Here is a 22998-nt window from a genome sequence, read left to right on the forward strand (position 1 = left end):
CATCTAACACAATTTCCCAACTCATATGGAAACGGGGTTTGTATGTGTGTGGGTATTGCGATGAATGCAGTTTTGAGGTATCGGACTTGGAGAGGTGAGTCTCTTGTAGTAAAGCAATGTCTGCTTGCATGCTCTTCAAATGATTAAGAACTGTTATAGTTTTTTCTTTGGACCCGACCCCACGCACATTCCAAGTGACAAACTGTATGGTGGACATACTAAACTAGACTGTAACTAAGTGTGTGCATGTATGTGTGTACTTTATGTGTAAATAATGCATGTCTGTATCTAAATGTGGGCAGCACGGTGGAAGAGGGGTTAGTGCGTCTGCCTCACAATACGAAGGTCCTGAGTAGTCCTGGGTTCAATCTCGGGCTCGGGATCTTTCTGTGTTGAGTTTGCATGTTCTCCCTGTGACTGTGTTGGTTCTCTCCGGGTACTCCGGCTTCCTCCCACCTCCAAACACATGCACCTGGGGATAAGTTGATTGGCAACACTAAAATCGGCCCGAGTGTGTGAATGTGAGTGTGAATGTTGTCTGTCTATCTGTCTTGGCCCTGTGATGAGGTGGCGACTTGTCCAGGGTGTACCCCGCCTTCCGCCCGATTGTAGCTGAGATAGGCTCCAGCACCCCCCCGCGACCCGAAGGGTATAAGCGGTAGAAAATGGATGGATGGATGGATGTATCTAAATGTAAGCTTATCATGTGTGCGGAGTGTGTATAGTTGTGCATGTATTAGCTGTGGGTGTAAATGCTGACAACGACAAAAGGGACACACAACAGGTGGAGAAATAGAAAGAGAAAAACATCAAATGAAAAGAAAATAAGAGATTGGTGGATTAAACAGGGAGTGAAATAAGTGACATGAAAAGGAGAAAGTAAAACAATAAACATATTGGTTTACCGAAAGAGAGAGCTGATGATGTTTACGTGAGCGCTATGATGACGCACAAGCGTATTGTGAGAAAAAAAACAGAGAGGTAATGAAGCATAATGAAATAACAAAAAAAATACAACATTTACCGTGTTTCAGACGTTAATAATACAGCCACGGCGTGGCTTCCGGATCACGGTAAAGTTGACCGTTGATAAAAAGTTTATCCACCGCGATAACAGCACAGCATCTTTCGGCGATAAACTTCTTACGAAGCGGGAACAGATGGCGGCGCCTGTGGAGGATTTCCTTTAGGAACTGATCGTTGATGCTGAACTTGGATCCTTTAAGCGCTCGGCCCTGGCTCCTCACCTGCTCCTTCTGCTTGAAGTCTTCCAATTTCAGTCAGCCATTTTCAATATTCCGCTCCCAATACTTTTGGCTATTTTTGGAGAGTAACATCACGGTAGTAACTAGGGTAGTCCCGATACCAATAATTTGGTACCAGTACCGGTACCAAAATGAATATTGATACTTTTAGATACTTTTTAAAATAAAGACAACTACAAAAAATATTAATATTCGCTTTATTTTAACAGAAACATTTACAATACAATAAACATATGTTTCCTATTGCACTCCAAAAAAGATTTTAGAATGTTTAAATTGAAAAAAAATGCATTAAACACATTGGGCTTTTCTTGTTACACTCAAAGAACAATGTTCAATTTTCCATATTACATATAGTCTGCCATAACCAAGGATTAGGTTGGAATACAATTAACAGCTTTATTGACATTATATTAAATGCTTCAGGGTTCATGGTTGGCTATGCTTGCCTTAAAGGCCTACTGAAATGAGATTTACTTATTTAAACGGGGATAGCAGGTCCATTCTATGTGTCATACTTGATCAAATATTGCCATATTTTTGCTGAAAGGATTTAGTAGAGAACATCGACGATAAAGTTTGCAACTTTTGGTCGCTGATAAAAAAGCCTATCCTGTACCGGAAGTAGCGTGACGTCACAGGTTGTGGAGCTCCTCACATCTGCACATTGTTTACAATCATGGCCACCAGCAGCGAGAGCGATTCGGACCGAGAAAGCGACGATTACCCCATTAATTTGAGCGAGGATGAAAGATTCGTGGATGAGGAAAGTGAGAGTGAAGGATTAGAGGGCAGTGGAAGCGATTCAGATAGGGAAGATGCTGTGAGAGGCGGGTGGGACCTGATATTCAGCTGGGATTGACTAAAACATGAAATAAACACAAGACATATATATATACTCTATTAGCCACAACACAACCAGGCTTATATTTAATATGCCACAAATTAATCCCGCATAACAAACACCTCCCCCCTCCCGTCCATATAACCCGCCAATACAAATCAAACACCCGCACAACACACTCAATCCCACAGCCCAAAGTACCGTTCACCTCCGCAAAGTTCATACAGCACATATATTTCCCCAAAGTTACGTACGTGACATGCACATAGCGGCACGCACGTACGGGCAAGCGATCAAATGTTTGGAAGCCGCAGTTGCGTACTCACGGTAGCGCGTCTGCTATTCAACTCAAAGTCCTCCTGGTTGTGTTGCTGCAGCCGGCCGCTAATACACCGCTTCCCACCTGCAGCTTTCTTCTTTGCTGTCTTCATTGTTCATTAAACAAATTGCAAAAGATTCACCAACACAGATGTCCAGAATACTGTGGAATTTTGCGATGAAAACAGACGACTTAATAGCTGGCCACAATGGTGTCCCAAAATGTCCTCTACAATCCGTGACGTCACGCGCAAACGTCATCATACCGAGACGTTTTCAGCAGGATATTTCGCGGGGAATTTAAAATTGCACTTTACTAATCTAACCCGGCCGTATTGGCATGTGTTGCAATGTTAAGATTTCATCATTGATATATAAACTATCAGACTGCGTGGTCGGTAGTAGTGGCTTTCAGTAGGCCTTTAATCCAGTGTTAAAAGTGTTTGCAAAATACCTCGTTACAGTTTAGCCAGGGTATTGTTTTATTTTTAATCCCACCGTGAATATTAAATTACAACAATTTGCTTGTCCGGTATCATAGCTACCTACATGTATGATGTTTGCATTGAAAAAAAAAGGTGTGAAAATCAGTTTAGTATTTAGAAAATGATATGATAGATTAAATGTACGAACAGTTCATTGCCCCTGTCAGCAAGTGGAGATGTTGACCTGTTCAAGATGGCGGCCCGACAGCTTGTCAGTGCCAATAGGCAGTAGCGCTCTATTCATTAATGATGTCTAGGATTAAAGGCTTGTGCAATGTGCATCAGTTGAAAGACAGAGAGGGGAAAATAAGTTTCCGAATATAAGCAAAACCAGAAAAATAACTTTCAAAATAAGAGTTGGGTAAAAGACTAAACACACCTTAAGCCATCGCAGGCCACACAAAATGACTTGGCTGGCCACATTTGGCCCCCTGGCCTTGGGTTAGAACTTAGTCTTATCTTGTTTTGCTACTTTACAACTTGAGCTAAATTAGCGGTTATCATCACTTCCTGTCTCCTCCATGTGTAGCTTTAACATACTTAGCTGCTCCCTGTTGTGCTAATCTGTGCATTTGCAAAGTTTGAAACTTTTTTCTAAACTTCTAAAATTAAATTTTTCTAAGTTAAGGCAGCTCAGAAAAAGTAAATTAAATATACAGTTAAGCCCCAAATTACTGGTATTTTGTTTTGATAGTTACAATTTGACAAAAACTAAGTAAGGAAAAAGTTGCTTTTAATGTCATCCCGTATTAGTTGTTACAGTGTAAGTACATGAATATAGCGCATGTGACATACTCCGCTGCAGTAGATCGCAGTATGCACCTTTCATGTCATTGCTGCAAGCTGCCGTTAAACTAAAGGAAGAATTAATCAAAGAGCTGCTACTTCAGAGAGCAGGATCTTTTAAAGACCGGTCGTTCGCGAACCACCCATCACTAGGTGTTGGGAGGAAATGGTAACAACGTCTTCATCTCTGCGCTGCTGACCTGTCTCCGCTCAAGATGATCTCCTGCTGGCCCCACTATGGACTGGACTCTCACTATTATGTTAGATCCACTACGGACTGGACTCTCACTATTATGTTAGATCCACTGCGGACTGGACTCTCACTATTATGTTAGATCCACTATGGACTGGACTCTCACTATTATGTTAGATCCACTATGGACTCTCACTATTATGTTAGATCCACTATGGACTGGACTCTCACACTATTATGTTAGATCCACTATGGACTGGACTCTCACACTATTAACTAGATCCACTATGGACTGGACTCTCACACTATTATGTTAGATCCACTATGGACTGGACTCCCACACTATTATGTTAGATACACTATGGACTGGACTCTCACACTATTAACTAGATCCACTATGGACTGGACTCTCACACTATTATGTTAGATCCATTATGGACTGGACTCTCACACTATTAACTAGATCCACTATGGACTGGACTCTCACACTATTATGTTAGATCCACTATGGACTGGACTCTCACACTATTAACTAGATCCACTAAGGACTAGACTCTCACACTATTATGTTAGATCCACTATGGACTGGACTCTCACACTATTAACTAGATCCACTAAGGACTGGACTCTCACACTATTATGTTAGATCCACTATGGACTGGACTCTCACACTATTAACTAGATCCACTATGGACTGGACTCTCACACTATTATGTTAGATCCACTACGGACTGGACTCTCACTATTATGTTAGATCCACTACGGACTGGACTCTCACTATTATGTTAGATCCACTACGGACTGGACTCTCACTATTATGTTAGATCCACTATGGACTCTCACTATTATGTTAGATCCACTATGGACTGGACTCTCACTATTATGTTAGATCCACTATGGACTGGACTCTCACACTATTATGTTAGATACACTATGGACTGGACTCTCACACTATTAACTAGATCCACTATGGACTGGACTCTCACACTATTATGTTAGATCCACTATGGACTGGACTATCACACTATTAACTAGATCCACTATGGACTGGACTCTCACACTATTATGTTAGATCCACTATGGACTGGACTCTCACACTATTAACTAGATCCACTAAGGACTAGACTCTCACACTATTATGTTAGATCCACTATGGACTGGACTCTCACACTATTATGTTAGATCCACTATGTACTGGACTCTCACACTATTAACTAGATCCACTATGGACTGGACTCTCACACTATTATGTTAGATCCACTATGGACTGGACTCTCACACTATTAACTAGATCCACTATGGACTGGACTCTCACACTATTATGTTAGATCCACTATGGACTGGACTCTCACACTATTAACTAGATCCACTATGGACTGGACTCTCACACTATTATGTTAGATCCACTACATCCCCACATCTGCGGTCCCCTCCAAGGTTTATTCATTGTCATCCCATTGGTTTGAGTTTTGCTTGCCCTCATGTGGGATCTGAGCCAATGATGTCGTTGTGGCTTGTGCAGCCCTTTGAGACACTCATGATGTAGGGCTATATAAGTAAACATTGATTGATTGATTGATAAAATGAGTGATTGATCTATTTTCTATTTGACATACAAATCATTGTGTTGAAAGCCTCTGCATGAATTTAGATATAGAAACAAGTTGCAAGATTAGAATGTATGAATGGCTTTGATGTGTATATCTGGAACTTTGTATCAAACGAAAAAGTATATTTTGCTCAATAAAAATATTTTATTAACATGACATGAGGGAAATAGTTTCTACTTCAACTCAGTTACATACTACATGACTTTTTCCCTTCTCAGTGGCCTAGTGGTTAGAGTGTCCGCCCTGAGATCAGTAGGTCGTGAGTTCAAACCCCGGCCGAGTCATACCAAAGACTATAAAAATGGGAGCCATTACCTCCCTGCTTGGCTTGCAGCATCAAGGGTTGGAATTGGGGGTTAAATCACCAAAAATGATTCCCGGGTGCGGCCACCGCTGCTGCTCACTGCTCCCCTCACCTACATCTTCCTGCGAAAAGCAGATACAAGAAAAAAATCTAACTATGAAACAAAATAGATCCCTAAAGATTTGTTGAGTAATATCAAGGATTATCCGTCGGTGGCGTTCCCAGACATGTGGAACTATCTTGAGTTCCAGACATCATTCTACACCACAAAGGAGATGAAAGCTTAAAAAGGCATGCATGGCTACAATTTATTTGTGTGTGGCTGGGTCAAGTAAAATAGTATCAAGACTCTCGCTGATAAATCATGCGTGGTTTTTGTTCGGGTAAGGTCGGATTTTATCATTCAACTTTGCGTCTTGCGAGGACGCGTCCATGTAAACAAACAAGGACGTGGACCCGACATCTGACACCCGTGACTGCATATCCATTTAACTAACTAGCTATTATTCAATCATCACCATATTTCATGCTTGCCCTGTTGTCGGTTAATAAAAGTCCACAACCATAAAAGACTTCCAGTAAGATGTGTAATAAGAGCTATAAATGATTTAGATATTATAGTTTTTATGCATATATTTGATTAGGCCAACCTCACATAATGTGGATGGTTGGCATAAGAGCTGCAAAGTAAAATACAGTAACGCCTCAATTGTGTTCTATGTTCTGCAGACATCCAGCGGGTGTCAGCGGGGAGTCATGAAGAGGAGTGGCACACCAGTGTGGGACAGAAGGAGCTACAGGCCCCCTCCCACATTAAAGAGGAGCAGCTTCATGATGAAGATGAAGCTCAGTCCTTACAGCTTCATCACAGTCAAAGTGAGGAGAACAGAGGGGCGGAGCTTGTAAGTCAACACCTCACAGAAGCTGATGGAGAGCGTTGTGAAGATATAAAGTCAGAACCAGACAGCATCTTTGCTCCACTGTCAGACATGGACCACATGATGTCAGACTCTTCTGATCACAGTGACCACATCCAAAAACCTTTGGAGAGTAAAAATGACTCTAAAGGTGATACGAGACATCACACTAACAACAAACACTTTGACTGCTCTGAATGTGGGAAATCATTTAAACACAAGAGTCATTTTACAAGACACATGAGAACACATACTGGAGAGAAACCTTTTACTTGCTCTGTTTGTATGAAAAGTTTCTCCACAAAACAATGCATAACCACACACATGAGAATACACACTGGAGAGAAACCTTTTACTTGCTCAGCTTGTGCTAAAGGATTCAACACTAAGAATAAAATGATAATACACATGAGAACACATACTGGAGAGAAACCTTTTACTTGCTCTGTTTGTAAGAAAAGTTTCTCCAAAATGCTTAACATGACCAGACACATGAGAACACACACTGGAGAGAAACCTTTTGCTTGCTCAGCTTGTGCTAAAACATTCAAAACTAAAATTGAAATTACATTACACATGAGAACACATACTGGAGAGAAACCTTTCACGTGCTCTGTTTGTAAAAGTAGTTTCTCCTTAAAGCTTAACTTGACCACACACATGAGAATACATACTGGAGAGAAACCTTTTATTTGCTCTGTTTGTAAGAAGAGTTTCTCCACAAAGCTTAACATGATCAGACACATGAGAACACACACTGGAGAGAAACCTTTTACTTGCTCTGTTTGTATGAAGAGTTTCTCCACAAAACAATACATAACCACACACATGAGAACACACACTGGAGAGAAACCTTTTTCTTGCTCAGCTTGTGCTAAAAGATTCAACACCAAGTATGAAATTACATTACACATGAGAACACATACTGGAGAGAAACCTTTTACTTGCTCTGTTTGTAAGAAGAGTTTCTCCAGAAAACAATACATGATCACACACATGAGAACACACACTGGAGAGTAACCATTTAGTTGCACTGTGTGTGATAAGATGTTCACGTTTAAGTATCAGGTCAATGAACACAAGTGTGCAACAGTCATGGAAGCTGCAGGGATTTAAAAACACTTAAACAGTGATTGTGCTAAATGAATGAAACATGGATGTTAACTACTGTAAAACAACCGAAGAAGAAATATGCTGAAGTTAGCAACACATCACTGAACTTTAGAGCCATCGTGAGTGGAGTTGCTTGTTTTTATTGCTGCATTTGTACTTATATCACCTCACATCTTCACTTTTAATCCTAAAGTCTTCTTCAAATATATTGTTGTAGGTTTCTGAGATTTATGTTTCTGATGTGTGTGTAGTCTGTGGAAAGGGTTGTTGTCCCTTGTGGATCCATTTGTTCACTTACACAGATTCATCATCATCATCATCATCATCATCATCATCATCATCATCATCAGACATTACCGGTCCACTACTGGACGAAACCTTAGCATTAATGTTTTAATATAAGTGTGACCTCATTATTCCTTGATAATAAGACTAAAAATACAGATTTAAGCACTGTATTAGAGTGCCTCTTTTAGTACTCCAACTCGCCACACTGAGAAGTGGGGGCGATTGTGAGCTAGCAGATGCATGTTGCTATCATGTTTTATCAGCGAGGAAGACAGCATTTGTGTTTACTTTTTTGTCTGATTCAAGTTGTATTGCTCTGCTGAATTAAAGAATCACTATGGCTGCCAATATGGAGGATTATTTATATATTTAAGATCAAGTAATTTCCTTAACTACTAGCAAAATGACAACACTAAAAGTGAACTAGCAGCAGGACCCAGTAAATATTGTATTCTTTTACTAATTAATTAACTATGAAGAGTAACATGACAGTGGATATTTCACAAGAGTTCACCAAAAACTGGAAATTGGGAATGCTAGTTAAAATCCTTTAGTGATTTTTAAGATGCAGACGAACGAGGTGGCACCATGCAGTAAAAAAAAAAGATATTTATTGATAAAAGAACAAAAACCGAGAGCAACAGAGAACTATGAAGAAAACAAAACAAACTGCTGAAACCCAGCAAAACACTCACAGGAAATGTGGAGCAGACGGCGTCCATAAAGTATGTGCGTACTAGAGATTGGCATCAAAAAGTATAGTCGATCGTCACTCGTGAACAAAGAATAATGTCCGGACAACGAAGGTAGCAAAAAGATCAATTTAATTAGTCTTGATTGCAAACAGAATAAAGGTGAAGTGAAATGCTCGGGGACAGAAGTCAAGCAGCCACGGGACTGCCACCAACAAAACCGGAAGTGCCGCCAAAATAAAAGCACAGGGCAGGAACTAAAACACTAAACATCGGAGAACACTAACAAAACGCAAACATAAGGCACGGCCTGGTGTAACCAGATGTGACAAATGGACTCTCAGAAATGAGCTGAGCCAAGATTGACACCCTGGATAATGAGGGATAAACAATCTAGTGTCATGTCAGCACACTGTGACTGGAAGGCAGGATTGACACAATGTTGTTCTCATGTCGCCTCACTTGTCTTTTATGTGGAGGCTACAGTCCGGATGAGAGAAGTGAGTACTACTTCTATCTGTACAACTACTGTCAGAAAGTGTTTTAGTCTTATTTCATTCTGACGCAGTTTTGAGATGTTAGATTTCCTGTGCCCTTAATTTGGTGATCTAGTCTGAGACGTCATTTCCAGTTTGTAGCGTTTCCGCGTAGTATGGGCTCTTGGGTGATTGTGTAAATAGCATTGTGTGCGTTCCTGACTAAAATGTAAGTATACGTCAAATATAGCACGGTTATTAATGCTAAAATGCTTATAATGTGTTAGATGTGATGTTTGTTTGCAACAATGTTTCTGCTTGACGATATAATTCGCCAGATCAACTTTTGCCCTGTTAAAGGCCTACTGAAAGCCACTACTACCGACCACGCAGTCTGATAGTTTATATATCAATGATGAAATCTTAACATTGCAACACATGCCAATACGGCCGGGTTAACTTATAAAGTGCAATTTTAAATTTCCCGCTAAACTTCCGGTTCGAAACGCCTCTGAGGATGACGCATGCGCGTGACGTCAGTCATTGAAACGGAAGTATTCGGACACAATTGAAGCCAATACGAAATAGCTCTGTTTTCATGTCATTATTCCACAGTATTCTGGACATCTGTGTTGGTGAATCTGTTGCAATTTGTTCATTGCATTATGGAGAAAGAAGCTGAGCAAGCAAAGAAGAAAGTTGTCGGTGCGAAGCGTCTATTTTGCGAGGGAAGTCAGCAGCAACACGTACACAGCCGGCGCTTCTTTGTTTACATTCCCGAAAGATGCAGTCAAGATCGAAGAACTCGGACAACAGAGACTCTTACCAGGAGGACTTTGATTTGGATACACAGTTGCGATACCGTGAGTAGACAGCTGCGCTTCCAAACATTTGATCGCTTGCTATAACTAGCTCGAGCTAGTAGCTAGGAGCTAGGAGCTAGCATTAGGATTAATTTGTGGCATATTAAATATAAGCCTGGTTGTGTTGTGGCTAATAGAGTATATATATGTCTTGTGTTTATTTACTGTTGTAGTCATTCCCAGCTGAATATCAGGTCCCACCCGCGCGCTTCCAAACATTTGATTGCTTGCCAGTACGTGCGTGTCATGTACGTAACTTTTATTAAATATATAAGCTTTATGAACCTTGGGTTAGGTGAACGGTTCTTTGGGCTGAGTGAGTGTGTGTGTTGTGCAGGTGTTTGAATTGTATTGGCTGGTTATATGGACGGGATCCTGTCCATATTACCCGCTCGAGCTATAACTAGCTCGAGCTAGTAGCTAGGAGCTAGCATAACAAACACCTAGGTGTTTTTATGCGGGATTAATTTGTGGCATATTAAATATAAGCCTGGTTGTGTTGTGGCTAATAGAGTATATATATGTCTTGTGTTTATTTACTGTTGTAGTCATTCCCAGCTGAATATCAGGTCACCCCCGGCTCTCACAGCATCTTCCCTATCTGAATCGCTTCCACTCCCCACTAGTCCTTCACTTGCACTTTACTCATCCACAAATCTTTCTTCATCCTCGCTCAAATTAATGGGGAAATCGTCGCTTTTTCGGTCTGAATCTCTCTCACTTCATGCGGCCATCATTGTAAACAATAGGGAACTTTGCGTATATGTTCAATTGACTACGTCACGCTACTTCCGGTAGGGGCAAGCCTTTTTTTTTTATCAGATACCAAAAGTTGCGATATTTATCGTCGTTGTTCTATACTAAATCCTTTCAGCAAAAATATGGCAATATCGCGAAATGATCAAGTATGACACATAGAATAGATCTGCTATCCCCGTTTAAATAAAAAAAATTCATTTAGTAGGCCTTTAATACTTCTTGTTACACAGTAGTTACCCTATTCTACCACTAGAGGGCGACACAGACCACGTTTAAAGCACTGTCTAAATTAACAGTGCTTATTCTCCATTCATCTCTAATGGACTGCTTTAATAGGCCATGTACATTTGTTTGTATATTTGTTTTATAACACATTGTAGAGCAGACCTGGGCATTCTGCGGCCCGCGGGCCGCATCCGGCCCTTTGTGCGTCCCTGTCCGGCCCGCGTGAGGCCAATTATAAATTACAAAATAAATTTTAAAAAGTATCTATGTCGAGTGTGCAATACAACTGTGCTGCTTTTATTTTGAAAATTATTATTTATGGGCGTGTGTCAGTGTGTAACCTGCGAGTGAAGGTGCACATGCAGCGACAAGTGATGCACGGTTTACACCCGAGACGCTAAAAAGAGAAACGTTGATGAAGAATGGCGTGTTTCCAACAAGACATGGACTGCCATGCAACGTTCCCTCTAAGGTGCGTGCCTGCGCAATTGCGCACTGCTCAAGCGTCTGCTGCGCGTAGCAAATATATGCCGCGCACCAAATCAAATCCCATCTGAATTCTAAACAAAATAAACATATTTATTCTATGTAATTTTGCAATGCAACTTTGAGTGACAGTGACAACAAGCGGCCCTAACGGTGTTCGTCAACACTGAACACCGTTCAATTATTGTAACGTCTATCGAGATGCTTCGAGGCCAGGAATTATATCGATCACTTTATTGAGCAAAACTGTTTATATTCGGCCATAACCACACCAAAAACATAAGTAAAACACTTCTATCTCGAAAAACTAGTCATTTTCTGCCGTACAAACCAGGCCAAAACCAACTTGTCATCTGTCACCAACACGCATAGCACTAAACCACTGGTGCGTTTATGGCCACACAAAAAGTCGGACAACTCAAACATCACACAAAGTTACACTATGACTCCTCAGTCATACGTGTGCTTATTTTACTGTCATTTATTATTAATGTTAATTTATTTATATTAGTCATGGAATGCTGTTACATACACTATGTTGAAGTATTACTATTATTATTAATTATTATTATTATTTATCTTACGGTATATATAAAAAATAATATTGAGCAAAATTTAATTGAAATATTGTCGATGTGGCCCTCCAGCAGTGCTCGGGTTGCTCATGCGGCCCCTGGTAAAAATTAATTGCCCACCCCTGTTGTAGAGTATATTATATTATATATAATATTATACATATCCTGTTATATTATTGCATATTATATTGCCTAAATGTATCCTAATCATTCTTTGTATGTGTTCCCTTTAGACCACACACACACACACACACACACACACACACACACACACACACACACACACACACACACACACACACACACACACACACACACACACACACACACACACACACACACACACACACACACACACACACACACACACACACACACACACACACACACACACACACACCTATGCTACAATTGTTCAACTTCATAATTAAAGTGTGCCTGAAAGCCTCTCAGTGCCCTACTCTCTGACCGGAGTCCTTGTCCTAAGTTGATATCAGACCAGCATTCCGCATCCAGAGTAACCTACTCTATTACATGGTCCTTCGAGCCGGATTGATAATCATCTGAAGACAACATGGAGTCAGATCAAGCCTCTGCAGATCCAGCAGCACGTTCTAGACCCCAACGAGAGAGACAACTGCCAGCACATCTTGATGACTATGAAGTTAGATATCAATCTCAACATACATCAACCATAGCCGTTGATATTGGAGCCCCACCCACTGGGAGGAGAGCATCATTTCCACAAAGCCCATCACCTGCCTCTCAACGCAGTAGAGCCAAAACTCAGTGTAGTTCCTGCTCGTAAGCCAGGAGGTCCATCACTGAGGGATTATCAGACCTACAGACTGCAATGTTGGAGGAGAGAGTAAAACAAATGGAACTAGCGGAAGTGCACAGACAAATAAAAGAGGAAAACCTAGCTGATGAGCAGTACCAGCTTCTGGACAAACAATCCTGAGAAGCTCTCAGTCAAAAGGAGGAACTTCTGAGAGAACATGAAAGGCAGCGACGTAAACTGGATGAGGAGGCGGAGATGGCCTTAAAGACGAAAGAGGCAATTACGAGACGTCTTATGCTGCAACATAAACTGGTAGAAAAGGAAATGGAATTGGAGAAAGCTGCTCTAATTACATCCTACTTAAAGGAGGATAAACATAGTTCTGTCTTATCCAGGCCAATTAGCGAAAGTGAGTTCAACCTTTTGTTCCCAGCTGATCTAAATGGAGCACCACCATACTCACAAGGCGAGCTTGGATCTCGACACACTAGTCCAGCAGCAAATGATCTACCACCAGCCCTTCCAGCCACAGCAGTTGATCCCACCGTCGCAACCAGTCCGCCTTTACCCCAAGTCCAGCTTGTTCCTCTAGATTATGAGCCTTCTACTACTGCAACTCTGAGGTATCAGCCACAGCCTACTTTTGCTACCATATCTCCTCCTACCATAGTCCCTGCCACAGTTTACCCACTGCAACAGCCAATTAAGCAGAATGCAGTCTTGCAGCCTCACCCTTATACTCCAATGCCACCTTTACTGCAGCCGTTGACAGCACCGTCACTAGGCTCCGGGACAGCACCTGGTACCGACCTAATGAAACTCCTAATAGCTACTTCATATGGACTTCCAAGGCCTACCTTGCCCCAATTTACATCTGGAAAAGAGTCAGACTTTGCACTGCTCAAAATTGCATTGGATAACCTGCTAAATTCACATGCCCACCTCACAGAGCAGTTTAAGTATCAAGTGCTGTTGGACCACTTAAAGCTGCCAAGTGCCTACAAGTTAGCACAAGCTTATATGTATGATCCCAAGCCATATTAATCCGCTCTGCAAGCACTTCAAGATAAATATGGACAACCTCGACAGCTGGTGCAGAGTGAGTTAGGAGCCATGTTGAACTCCCCTCCAATCAGATATGGAGATCCGGACGCATTCGCCAATTTTGCCCTGTCAGTCCAAGCGCTAGTGGGCATGCTTCGTTCCCTAGAGGGTGAAAATGGCTATGAACTTAGATGTGGCTCTCACGTCGATAGACTACTCCGCAAATTGCCCGCCAACTATAGAGACAGCTTAGTTGAGTATAGCTTGAGCAACGGTATTCTGAGAACTGGAACCGACAGAACATACACGCTGTCAGACTTCTCCACTTGGCTTCAGTTAAAGTCTCAAGCAAAGCGAATCTCATCGAGAGCAGCCTACATGTTCCAAGACCAGCCAAAGTCAGCTAATAACTACAACAGACCACAAGGGCATCCATCTAATGTGTATTACAATTCAGAGCCAAGTTCAAGCTACAACGTCTGTTCCAGCTCACAGATCAAATCAAATGAAATCAAATCAACTTTATTTATAAAGCACATTTAAAATTTACCACAGGGGTAGCCAAAGTGCTGTACAATGGGCAGGTTAAAAATAATACGAGAACCGAGCAAACACAACACAACACAAACAGAACATGATAAAAAATAAATAAATAAAATATAAAAACATAAAAACAGGTTCACAGCAGGTGTGTTATGGGGTGCCATTCCAGGATGGATATAACTCAGTGTTAAAAGCCATGGAATAAAAGTATGTTTTTAAGAGAGATTTAAAAACAGGAAGAGAGGAGGCTTGTCTAACACTCAGAGGTAGGTCGTTCCAGAGCTTGGGAGCAGCAGCAGCGAAAGCTCTGTCACCTTTAAGCTTCAGCCTTGTGTCCGGGACCGTCAGTAGCAGCTGATCGGCTGATCTTAGGGATCGGGTGGGGCAGTAAGGCTGAAGGAGGTCGGAGAGATATGTTGGCGCGAGGTTGTTTAGACATTTAAAAACAAATAAAAGGAGTTTAAAATTGATTCTGTAACGCACAGGGAGCCAGTGAAGGGACGCTAATATAGGGGTGATGTGCTCGCGTCTGCGGGTCTGTGTTAGCAGACGAGCAGCAGAGTTCTGCACGAGCTGCAGGCGGGCGAGGGAGGCCTAGCTAATGCCTACATACAGGGCATTGCAGTAGTCTAAACGAGTCGAGATAAAGGCGTGGATTAATTTCTCGAGATCATGTCCTGATAGAAGCGGTTTCACTTTCGCTATTTGGTGTAATTGATAAAAGCTTTTTTGTACGATGCTGCTGATTTGTTTTTCGAATTTAAAATCTGAGTCGAACTTTACCCCCAGGTTTGTGACACAGTCGCTGAGATATGGGGTCAGAGTGCCGAGGTCAACGTTGGGGGAGGGGGAGCGACTTGGACCGAACAACATAACTTCTGTTTTGTCTTCATTTAGGCTCAGGAAGTTAGCTGAAAGCCAGGCTTTGATATCGTGCAGGCAGTCAATAAGACGTTGAACCGTGTTATTTTGTGCCATGGGAAAATAAATCTGGCAATCATCGGCATAAAAATGAAATGCAATATCATACTTCCTAAAAATAGAACCAAGGGGGAGAAGGTAAAGCGCAAATAAGATTGGAACAAGGATTACACAGTATCAATTCAGCCAATCCTAAATCCAGCCCTAAGCCATATTGTCCATACTGCGACACCAATGAACATTATTTGAGCTTGTGCCCCAAATTCAAAACCCTTTCTGCATCAGAAATTGACACATGGATCAAAGACAGAAACTGTTGGAGATGCGGCAGGAACCACGCACCTGAGGCATGCACTCTTAAAAAGCTCTGTAATGTATGCAAGCAGCAACATCTTACTGTGCTCCACAATGTGTGCCATCAAGAAGCCGAGAAGGTGCTGATGGTCAGCACCACCCCAGACACTGTCTATGTTAACTGTCCAAACCGCCGTTAGTCCATGTGTGTCTCTACAATGCTGAACAGTCCTCAGAAGGCTTCGCTATCCTCGATGACGGATCAGAGAGGACACTCATACTTCCATCAGCTGTACAGCAACTCCATCTGACTAAAGAGCCAGAGAACCTTCCGTTGCATACTGTTTGACATGAGGTGATCTACCTACAAGGAGCTGCTGTCTCATTCGAAATATCCCCAGCTCACGTGCCCAAAGAAAGATACAAAATCCACCATGCATTCACGGCTGACGAGTTTAGTCTTTCCGAGCACAGCTATCCTGTCAAATCACTCATGCGCAAATATTCCCATCTGCAAGGACTTCCACTTCCACTGGTAGACAGAATCCAACCATTACTTCTCATTGGGTCGGATTTCCCACATCTACTCATCCGTAAGCATCCAGTAAGAGCTGGTCCACCTGGAAGCCCTGTAGCAGTGTGTACTCCTCTTGGATGGTCATTACAAGGTCCAGCCAACTTAAACCAACTTCCTGGTGAATATTCCCACTGCTACTGCACTGTCTCCCAGCTCTGAGCTCCAGCGCCATATAGACCGTCTGTGGGAAGTTGACATATCCCCTCATGTGAACATTAAAACTGTCACTCGCTCCAAAGAAGATCAACAGACCCTCCTTGAGCTTACCCAACCGAACCTATGGGGTCAAGGCCCACAGTTTCTCCTTCGGCATCCCGACACATGGCCGGCGCTACATTTGAAGGAAGCTCAAGAACAAGATGAAGAGGTACTCCGAAAGACAGTGTTTTGTGGAGTCACAACCTGTACTACACTCACAATGTCTATTTCCAACATAGATAACTGGGATGATCTTATCAAAGCCACTCATGAAAGCCTTCACGGGGCGGCTAGCAACCAGGAAACTTCCGCCATGACAGCTGCAGAAGCACAGGAGGCCGAAGTTCACCTGCTAAGACAATCACAGGCGAGGCCTTCTCTGAAGAAATGAAAATCATTTCTGCTGGCAAACCTATCTCCAAGCAAATTCGCCTTGTCATGCTCGCCCCTGAGTATGATAAAGCGGTCTTGCCGTGATTTTACCAGTCCGGCCAACTTGGGAGTAGATTTTTCTCCATGTGGCCCCCCCATCTAAAATGAGTTTGACACCCCTGGCCTAGATCTTCTTCCGAAAAACAGATACGAGACAAAAAATCTAACTATGAAACAAAATCGATCCCTAAAGATTTGTTGAGTAATATCAAGGATTATCCGTCGGTCGCGTTCCCAGACATGTGGAACTATCTTGAGTTCCAGACGTCATTCTACACCACAAAGGAGATGAAAGCTTAAAAAGGCATGGATGACTACAATTTATTTGTGTGTGGCTGGGTCAAGTAAAATAGTATCAAGACTCTCGCTGATAAATCATGCATGTTTTTGTTCGGGTAAGGTTGGATTTTATCATTCAACTTTGCGTCTTGCGAGGACGCGTCCATGTAAACAAACAAGGACTAGGACCCCACATCTGCCACCCGTGACTGCATATCCATTTAACTAACTAACTAGTATTCAATCATCACCATATTTCATGTTTGTCCTGTTGTTGGTTAATAAAAGTCCACAACCATAAAATACTTCCAGTAAGATGTGTAATAAGAGCTATAAATGATTTAGATGTTAGTTTTTATGCATATATTTGATTAGGCCAACCTCACATAATGTGGATGGTTGGCATAAGAGCTGCAAAGTAAAATACAGTAACACCCCATTTGTGTTCTATGTTCTGCAGACGTCCAGCGGGTGTCAGCGGGTAGTCATGAAGAGATTCCCTCCGGGCAGCGGGAGTGGCACACCAGTGTGGGACAGAAGGAGCTACAGGCCCCCTCCCACATTAAAGAGGAGCAGCTTCATGATGAAGATGAAGCTCAGTCCTTACAGCTTCATCACAGTCAAAGTGAGGAGAACAGAGGGGCGGAGCTTGTAAGTCAACACATCACAGAAGCTGATGGAGAGCATTGTGAAGATATAAAGTCAGAACCAGACAGCATCTTTGCTCCACTGTCAGACATGGACCACATGATGTCAGACTCTTCTGATCACAGTGACCACATCCAAAAACCTTTGGAGAGTAAAAATGACTCTAAAGGTGATACGAGACATCACACTAACAACAAACACTTTGACTGCTCTGAATGTGGGAAATCATTTAAACAGAAGAGTAATTTTACAGCACACATGAGAACACATACTGGAGAGAAACCTTTTACTTGCTCTGTTTGTAAGAAGAGTTTCTCCATAAAGCAACACATGACCAGACACATGAGAACACACACTGGAGAGAAACCTTTTACTTGCTCTGTTTGTAAGAAGAGTTTCTCCATAAAGCAACACATGACCACGCACATGAGAACACACACTGGAGAGAAACCTTTTAGTTGCTCTGTTTGTGAGAAGAGTTTCTCCAGAAAGCTTGACATGACCACACACATGAGAACACATACTGGAGAGAAACCTTTTATTTGCTCTGTTTGTAAGAAGAGTTTCTCCAGAAAGCGTAACATGACCACACATCAAATGAAATCACACACTGGAGAAAAACCTTTTCCGTGCTCACTGTGTCCCAAAAGATTCTCCATAAATCAGCAAATGAAAAGACACATGAGAACACACACTGGTGAGAAACCGTTTAGTTGCACTGTGTGTGTTAAAACATTCAGGTTTAAGAATCAGGTCAGTAAACACAAGTGTGTAAAAGTCATGGAAGCTGCAGGGATTTAAAAACACTTAAACAGTGATTGTGCTAAATGTAGTTTAAAAACACAGCATGTTTAATATGAATGTATATTTGATGTTGTATGTAGTGCTTCTCATCTTCTAGTCTTATATGTTGTCCTGAAATTACTTTTTAAGTTGTGTGCATGTATTGAATATTATATATGTAGCTACTATTTTATTCTATTTTCTCAATGTTAAAGAGAGGACATCTTATTATTTTCATTTGGGTTTTTTTCCACACATTGTTTCTATTTTATTTTGTTGATGTTATTATCCAATTAAAAGTATGAATGAATGAAATTGTTAACAAAATGTGGACTCTGGTAGATTGGCAGCATTGTTACATCATGGATGTTAAATACTGCAAAACAACCGAAGAAGAAACATGCTGAAGTTAGCAACACATCACTGAACTTTAGAGCCATCGTGAGTGGAGTTGCTTGTTTTTATTGCTGCATTTGTACTTATTTCACCTCACATCTTGACTTTTAATCCTAAAGTCTTCTTCAAATATATTGTTGTAGGCTTCTGAGATTTATGTTTCTGATGTGTGTGTAGTCTGTGGAAAGGATTGTTGTCCCTTGTGGATCCAATTGTTAACTTGCACAGATACATCATCATCATCATCATCAGACGTCGCCCGTTCACTACTGGACAAAACCTTAGCATTAATGTTTTAAAATAAGTGTGACCTCATTATTCCTTGATAATAGGACTAAAAATACAGATTTAAGCACTGTATTAGAGTACCTCTTGTAGTACTCCAACTCGCCACACTGAGAAGTGGGGGCGATCGTGAGCTAGCAGATGCATGTTGCTATCATGTTTTATCAGCCAGGAAGACAGCATTTGTGTTTACTTTTTTGTCAGATCTAAGTTTTATTGCTCTGCTGAATAAATGAATCACTATGGCTGCCAATATGGAGGATTATATATATATTTAATCAAATACTTTTCTTAACAGGTAAGTAATTAAGTGCATTTTATTCACAGATTAAAAAAAGTCTATAGAGTGTTTTCTATTGGGGCTCCAGTACTATGGAATGCCCTCCCGGTAACAGAGATGCTACCTCAATAGAAGCATTTAAGTCCCATCTTAAAACTCATTTGTATACTCTAGCCATTAAATAGACACCCTTTTTAGACCAGTTGATCTGCCGTTTTTTTAAATTTTCTGCTCTGCCCCCCTCTCCCTTGTGGAAGGGGGGACACATGGATGAAGTGCTGGCTGTCCAGAGTCGGGACCAGGGGTGGACCGCTCGCCTGTGCATCGGTTGGGGACATCTCTGCGCGGGTGACCTGTCTCCGCTCGGGATGGTCTCCTGCTGGCCGCACCATGGACTGGACTCCCACTATTATGTTTGATCCACTATAGACTGGACTTTCACACTATTATGCTAGACCCACTTGACATCCATTGCATCCAATCTCTCCTAGGGGGGGGGTCACCCACATCTGCGGTCCTCTCCAAGGTTTCTCATTGACATCCCACTGGGTTGAGTTTTTCCTTGCCCTTATGTGGGATCTGAACCAAGGATATCGTTGTGGCTTGTGCAGCCCTTTGAGATACTTGTGATTTAGGGCTATATAAATAAACATTGATTGATTGATTGAGATACATTCACAAAGCACAGTGCAAAACATAGGTGAAGTAAAACAACAATTCTATTAAAACAACAGGGGAAACATCATAAAAAGGATACGAAGTGGATTAAAATCGATAGTTAAAAGGTGTATAAGCTTTACTAAAAAGATAAGTTTTCATATGTTTCTTATAAGTTTCAACACAGTCAAGATCATGGAGGGTCTGGTGAAAATTGTTCCAGAGTCTGGGAGCTATAGTCTAGAATGCCAGGTCTCCACGGGTTTTAAAACGAGTTTTTGGGATCTTTAGAAGACCCTGGCCTGAAGACCGGAGGCTGCGCCCTGAAGAGAAGGGCAAACAAGTCAGTGATGTACTGAGGGGCCCCACCATGCAACGCACGGAATGTCCGGACTAAAATCTTAAACTCAATGCGGAATTTTAACTGGAAGACAATGAAGACTGGATAAAATGGGCTGTTCCGGGTACAGCGGTCAAAAGTCTAGAAGCCACATTTTGTACCGTCTGAAGTCTCTTTAGCGTTGACTTGTTGAAAAGAGAATTGCAATAGTCAATGCCAGACGAACTGAACGCGTGAATGATCATTTCCAGATCCAATTTTGACAACAAATGTTTCACTTTAGAAATATTTCTGAGATGATAAAAACAGTCCTTGGTCAGTTGACGACAGTGACCCTCCAAAGACGTGTACTGATCAAAGAAGGTTTCTGAGGCTGCTTTGAACAGATGCACCCAGAGCACCAAGGGAGTTCAAGATCAGGGGTATCTGTTTATCGGGAGCAATTATCAGAGTTTCCGTTTTGTTAGAATTTATCTGGAGGAAATTTGAGGACAAGCAGTTTTTTATACAGGATACGCACTCCAAGAACTCAGATAGAAAGTGAGGGGGCAGCGGGGGGTGTATATTGTAGCGTCCCGGAAGAGTTAGTGCTGCAAGGGGTTCTGGGTATTTGTTCTGTTGTGTTTATGTTGTGTTACTGTGCGGATGTTCTCCCGAAATGTGTTTGTCATTGTTGTTTAGTGTGGGTTGACAGTGTGGCGCATATTTGTAACAGTGTTAAAGTTGTTTATACGGCAACCCTCAGTGTGACCTGTATGGCTGTTGACCAAGTATGCGTTGCGTTCACTTGTATGTGTGAAAAACCGTAGATATTATGTGACTGGGCCGGCACGCAGAGGCAGTGCCTTTAAGTTTTATTGGCGCTCTGTACTTCTCCCTACGTCCGTGTACCACTCTGTACAGCGGCGTTTTAAAAAGTCATACATTTTACTTTTTGAAACCGATACTGATCATTTCCGATATTACATTTTAAAGCATTTATCGGCCGATAATATCGGCAGCCCGATATCGGACATCTCTAGTATTTATAATAAAGATCACGCTGTTCCAAAAATGAGGTTAGCTGCTTGGCTACCACTTTTTCAATGATTTTTGACATGAAGGGAAGTTTTGATATGGGCCGGTAATTTATAGGCTCCACGGATCAAGATTAGGTTTTTTAAGAATGGGATTCACCACAGCATGTTTAAAAAAGCTGGGGATCGAGCCAAACTGAAGTGAAAGGTTAATCAATTTTGGACCAACAACATCAAAAACATTCAAGAACAGTGAAGTAGGAACAATGTCCACAGGGCACGATGTGGGTTTCATTTTGCCCACTTAAACCTGAACATCCTGTAGGCGGACAGGAGTAAGGAAGACCATGACGCGCACACAGGGGCTGGTGTAGAGCACAAACCATCCAAGGGAGGACTAATACTGGCCCTTATGTCTTGCATTTTGTTCACAAAAAAGTTTTTCATCAAAACAAGGCCAGAGAGTAATTTCCTGCAGGTAAATGTCCTGGACCCCATGGGTTTGGGGCTGAGTTCTATCAGGCATTTCACCATATTGTGACACCTCTATTACTTAGGATGATCAATGATTCCAGAACAAATAAAAAGTTTCCACCATCTCTTTATGAGGCAAACATCTGTGTTGTATTGACAGAGCAATCCATCTAACTATAGGCCTATCTCTCTGCTCAACCATGACCACAACATTTTTACAAAGGTACTAGCTACTAGATTAAACAAACACATAGAGACAATTATTCATGCAGATCAAGTTGGCTTTACACCTGGCAGGCATTCTTTTTTTAATGTGTGACGCTAGGTAAACATTTTGTATTCTGACTAGAGGGACTATGCCAATGGAGCCGTCCTGTCACTGGACACCCAGAAAGCCTTTGAATCTCTTGAATGGCCATATTTATTTAAAGTATGAGGAGGTTTGATTTTGGGGAAACTTTTGTAAACTGGATTAAAATGATTTATCACTCTCCTAAATCCGCTGTTATCACAAATAACATGAAATCAGGGCCATTTAGTCTACGCTGAGGAGTACGTCAAGGAGACTGTCTCCCGTGCTATTTAAGATAGCACTAGAACCCTAGCCAATAGGAAAAAGGAATCACCCTAGTATTAGAGCCATTCCAGTTGGTGCATCAGAAGCTCTCGTCAGCTTGTACGCAGATGATTTAATCGTCACTCTAATGAATCCCAAGGAGGACATCCCTAACCTTTTTCAATATATTAGCTCTTTTGGTAAAATTTCTGGCTATACCATAAATTGGGCCAAAAGTGATCTTATGTTTATTGGTGAAAATATTGACTTGTAGGACTGTCCAGTGAAAATTGTA

At 41.7% G+C, this 22998-nt stretch overlaps 2 protein-coding genes across 4 annotated transcripts in view; one reads left to right on the forward strand and one right to left on the reverse strand.

The window, feature by feature from the left end:
- LOC133664628 (zinc finger protein 180-like) overlaps nt 1–19555 on the forward strand; it is a 39054-nt gene extending 19499 nt beyond the window's left edge. Inside the window, exons 3-4 of one of the 2 annotated variants that reach the window (XM_062069418.1) lie at nt 6535–6873; nt 17729–19555. In XM_062069418.1, the coding sequence (XP_061925402.1) occupies nt 6535–6873; nt 17729–18717 (1328 nt within the window). In that variant the 3' untranslated portion in view covers nt 18718–19555. The remainder of the gene's footprint in view (nt 1–6534; nt 6874–17728) is intronic. The other variant, XM_062069419.1, reaches the window with a different exon arrangement.
- LOC133664598 (oocyte zinc finger protein XlCOF6-like) overlaps nt 1–22998 on the reverse strand; it is a 183537-nt gene that overhangs the window by 64458 nt on the left and 96081 nt on the right. The window lies entirely within an intron of this gene.

This window comes from Entelurus aequoreus, linkage group LG14 (assembly GCF_033978785.1).
Source record: "Entelurus aequoreus isolate RoL-2023_Sb linkage group LG14, RoL_Eaeq_v1.1, whole genome shotgun sequence".
Taxonomy (NCBI): Eukaryota; Metazoa; Chordata; class Actinopteri; order Syngnathiformes; family Syngnathidae; genus Entelurus; species Entelurus aequoreus.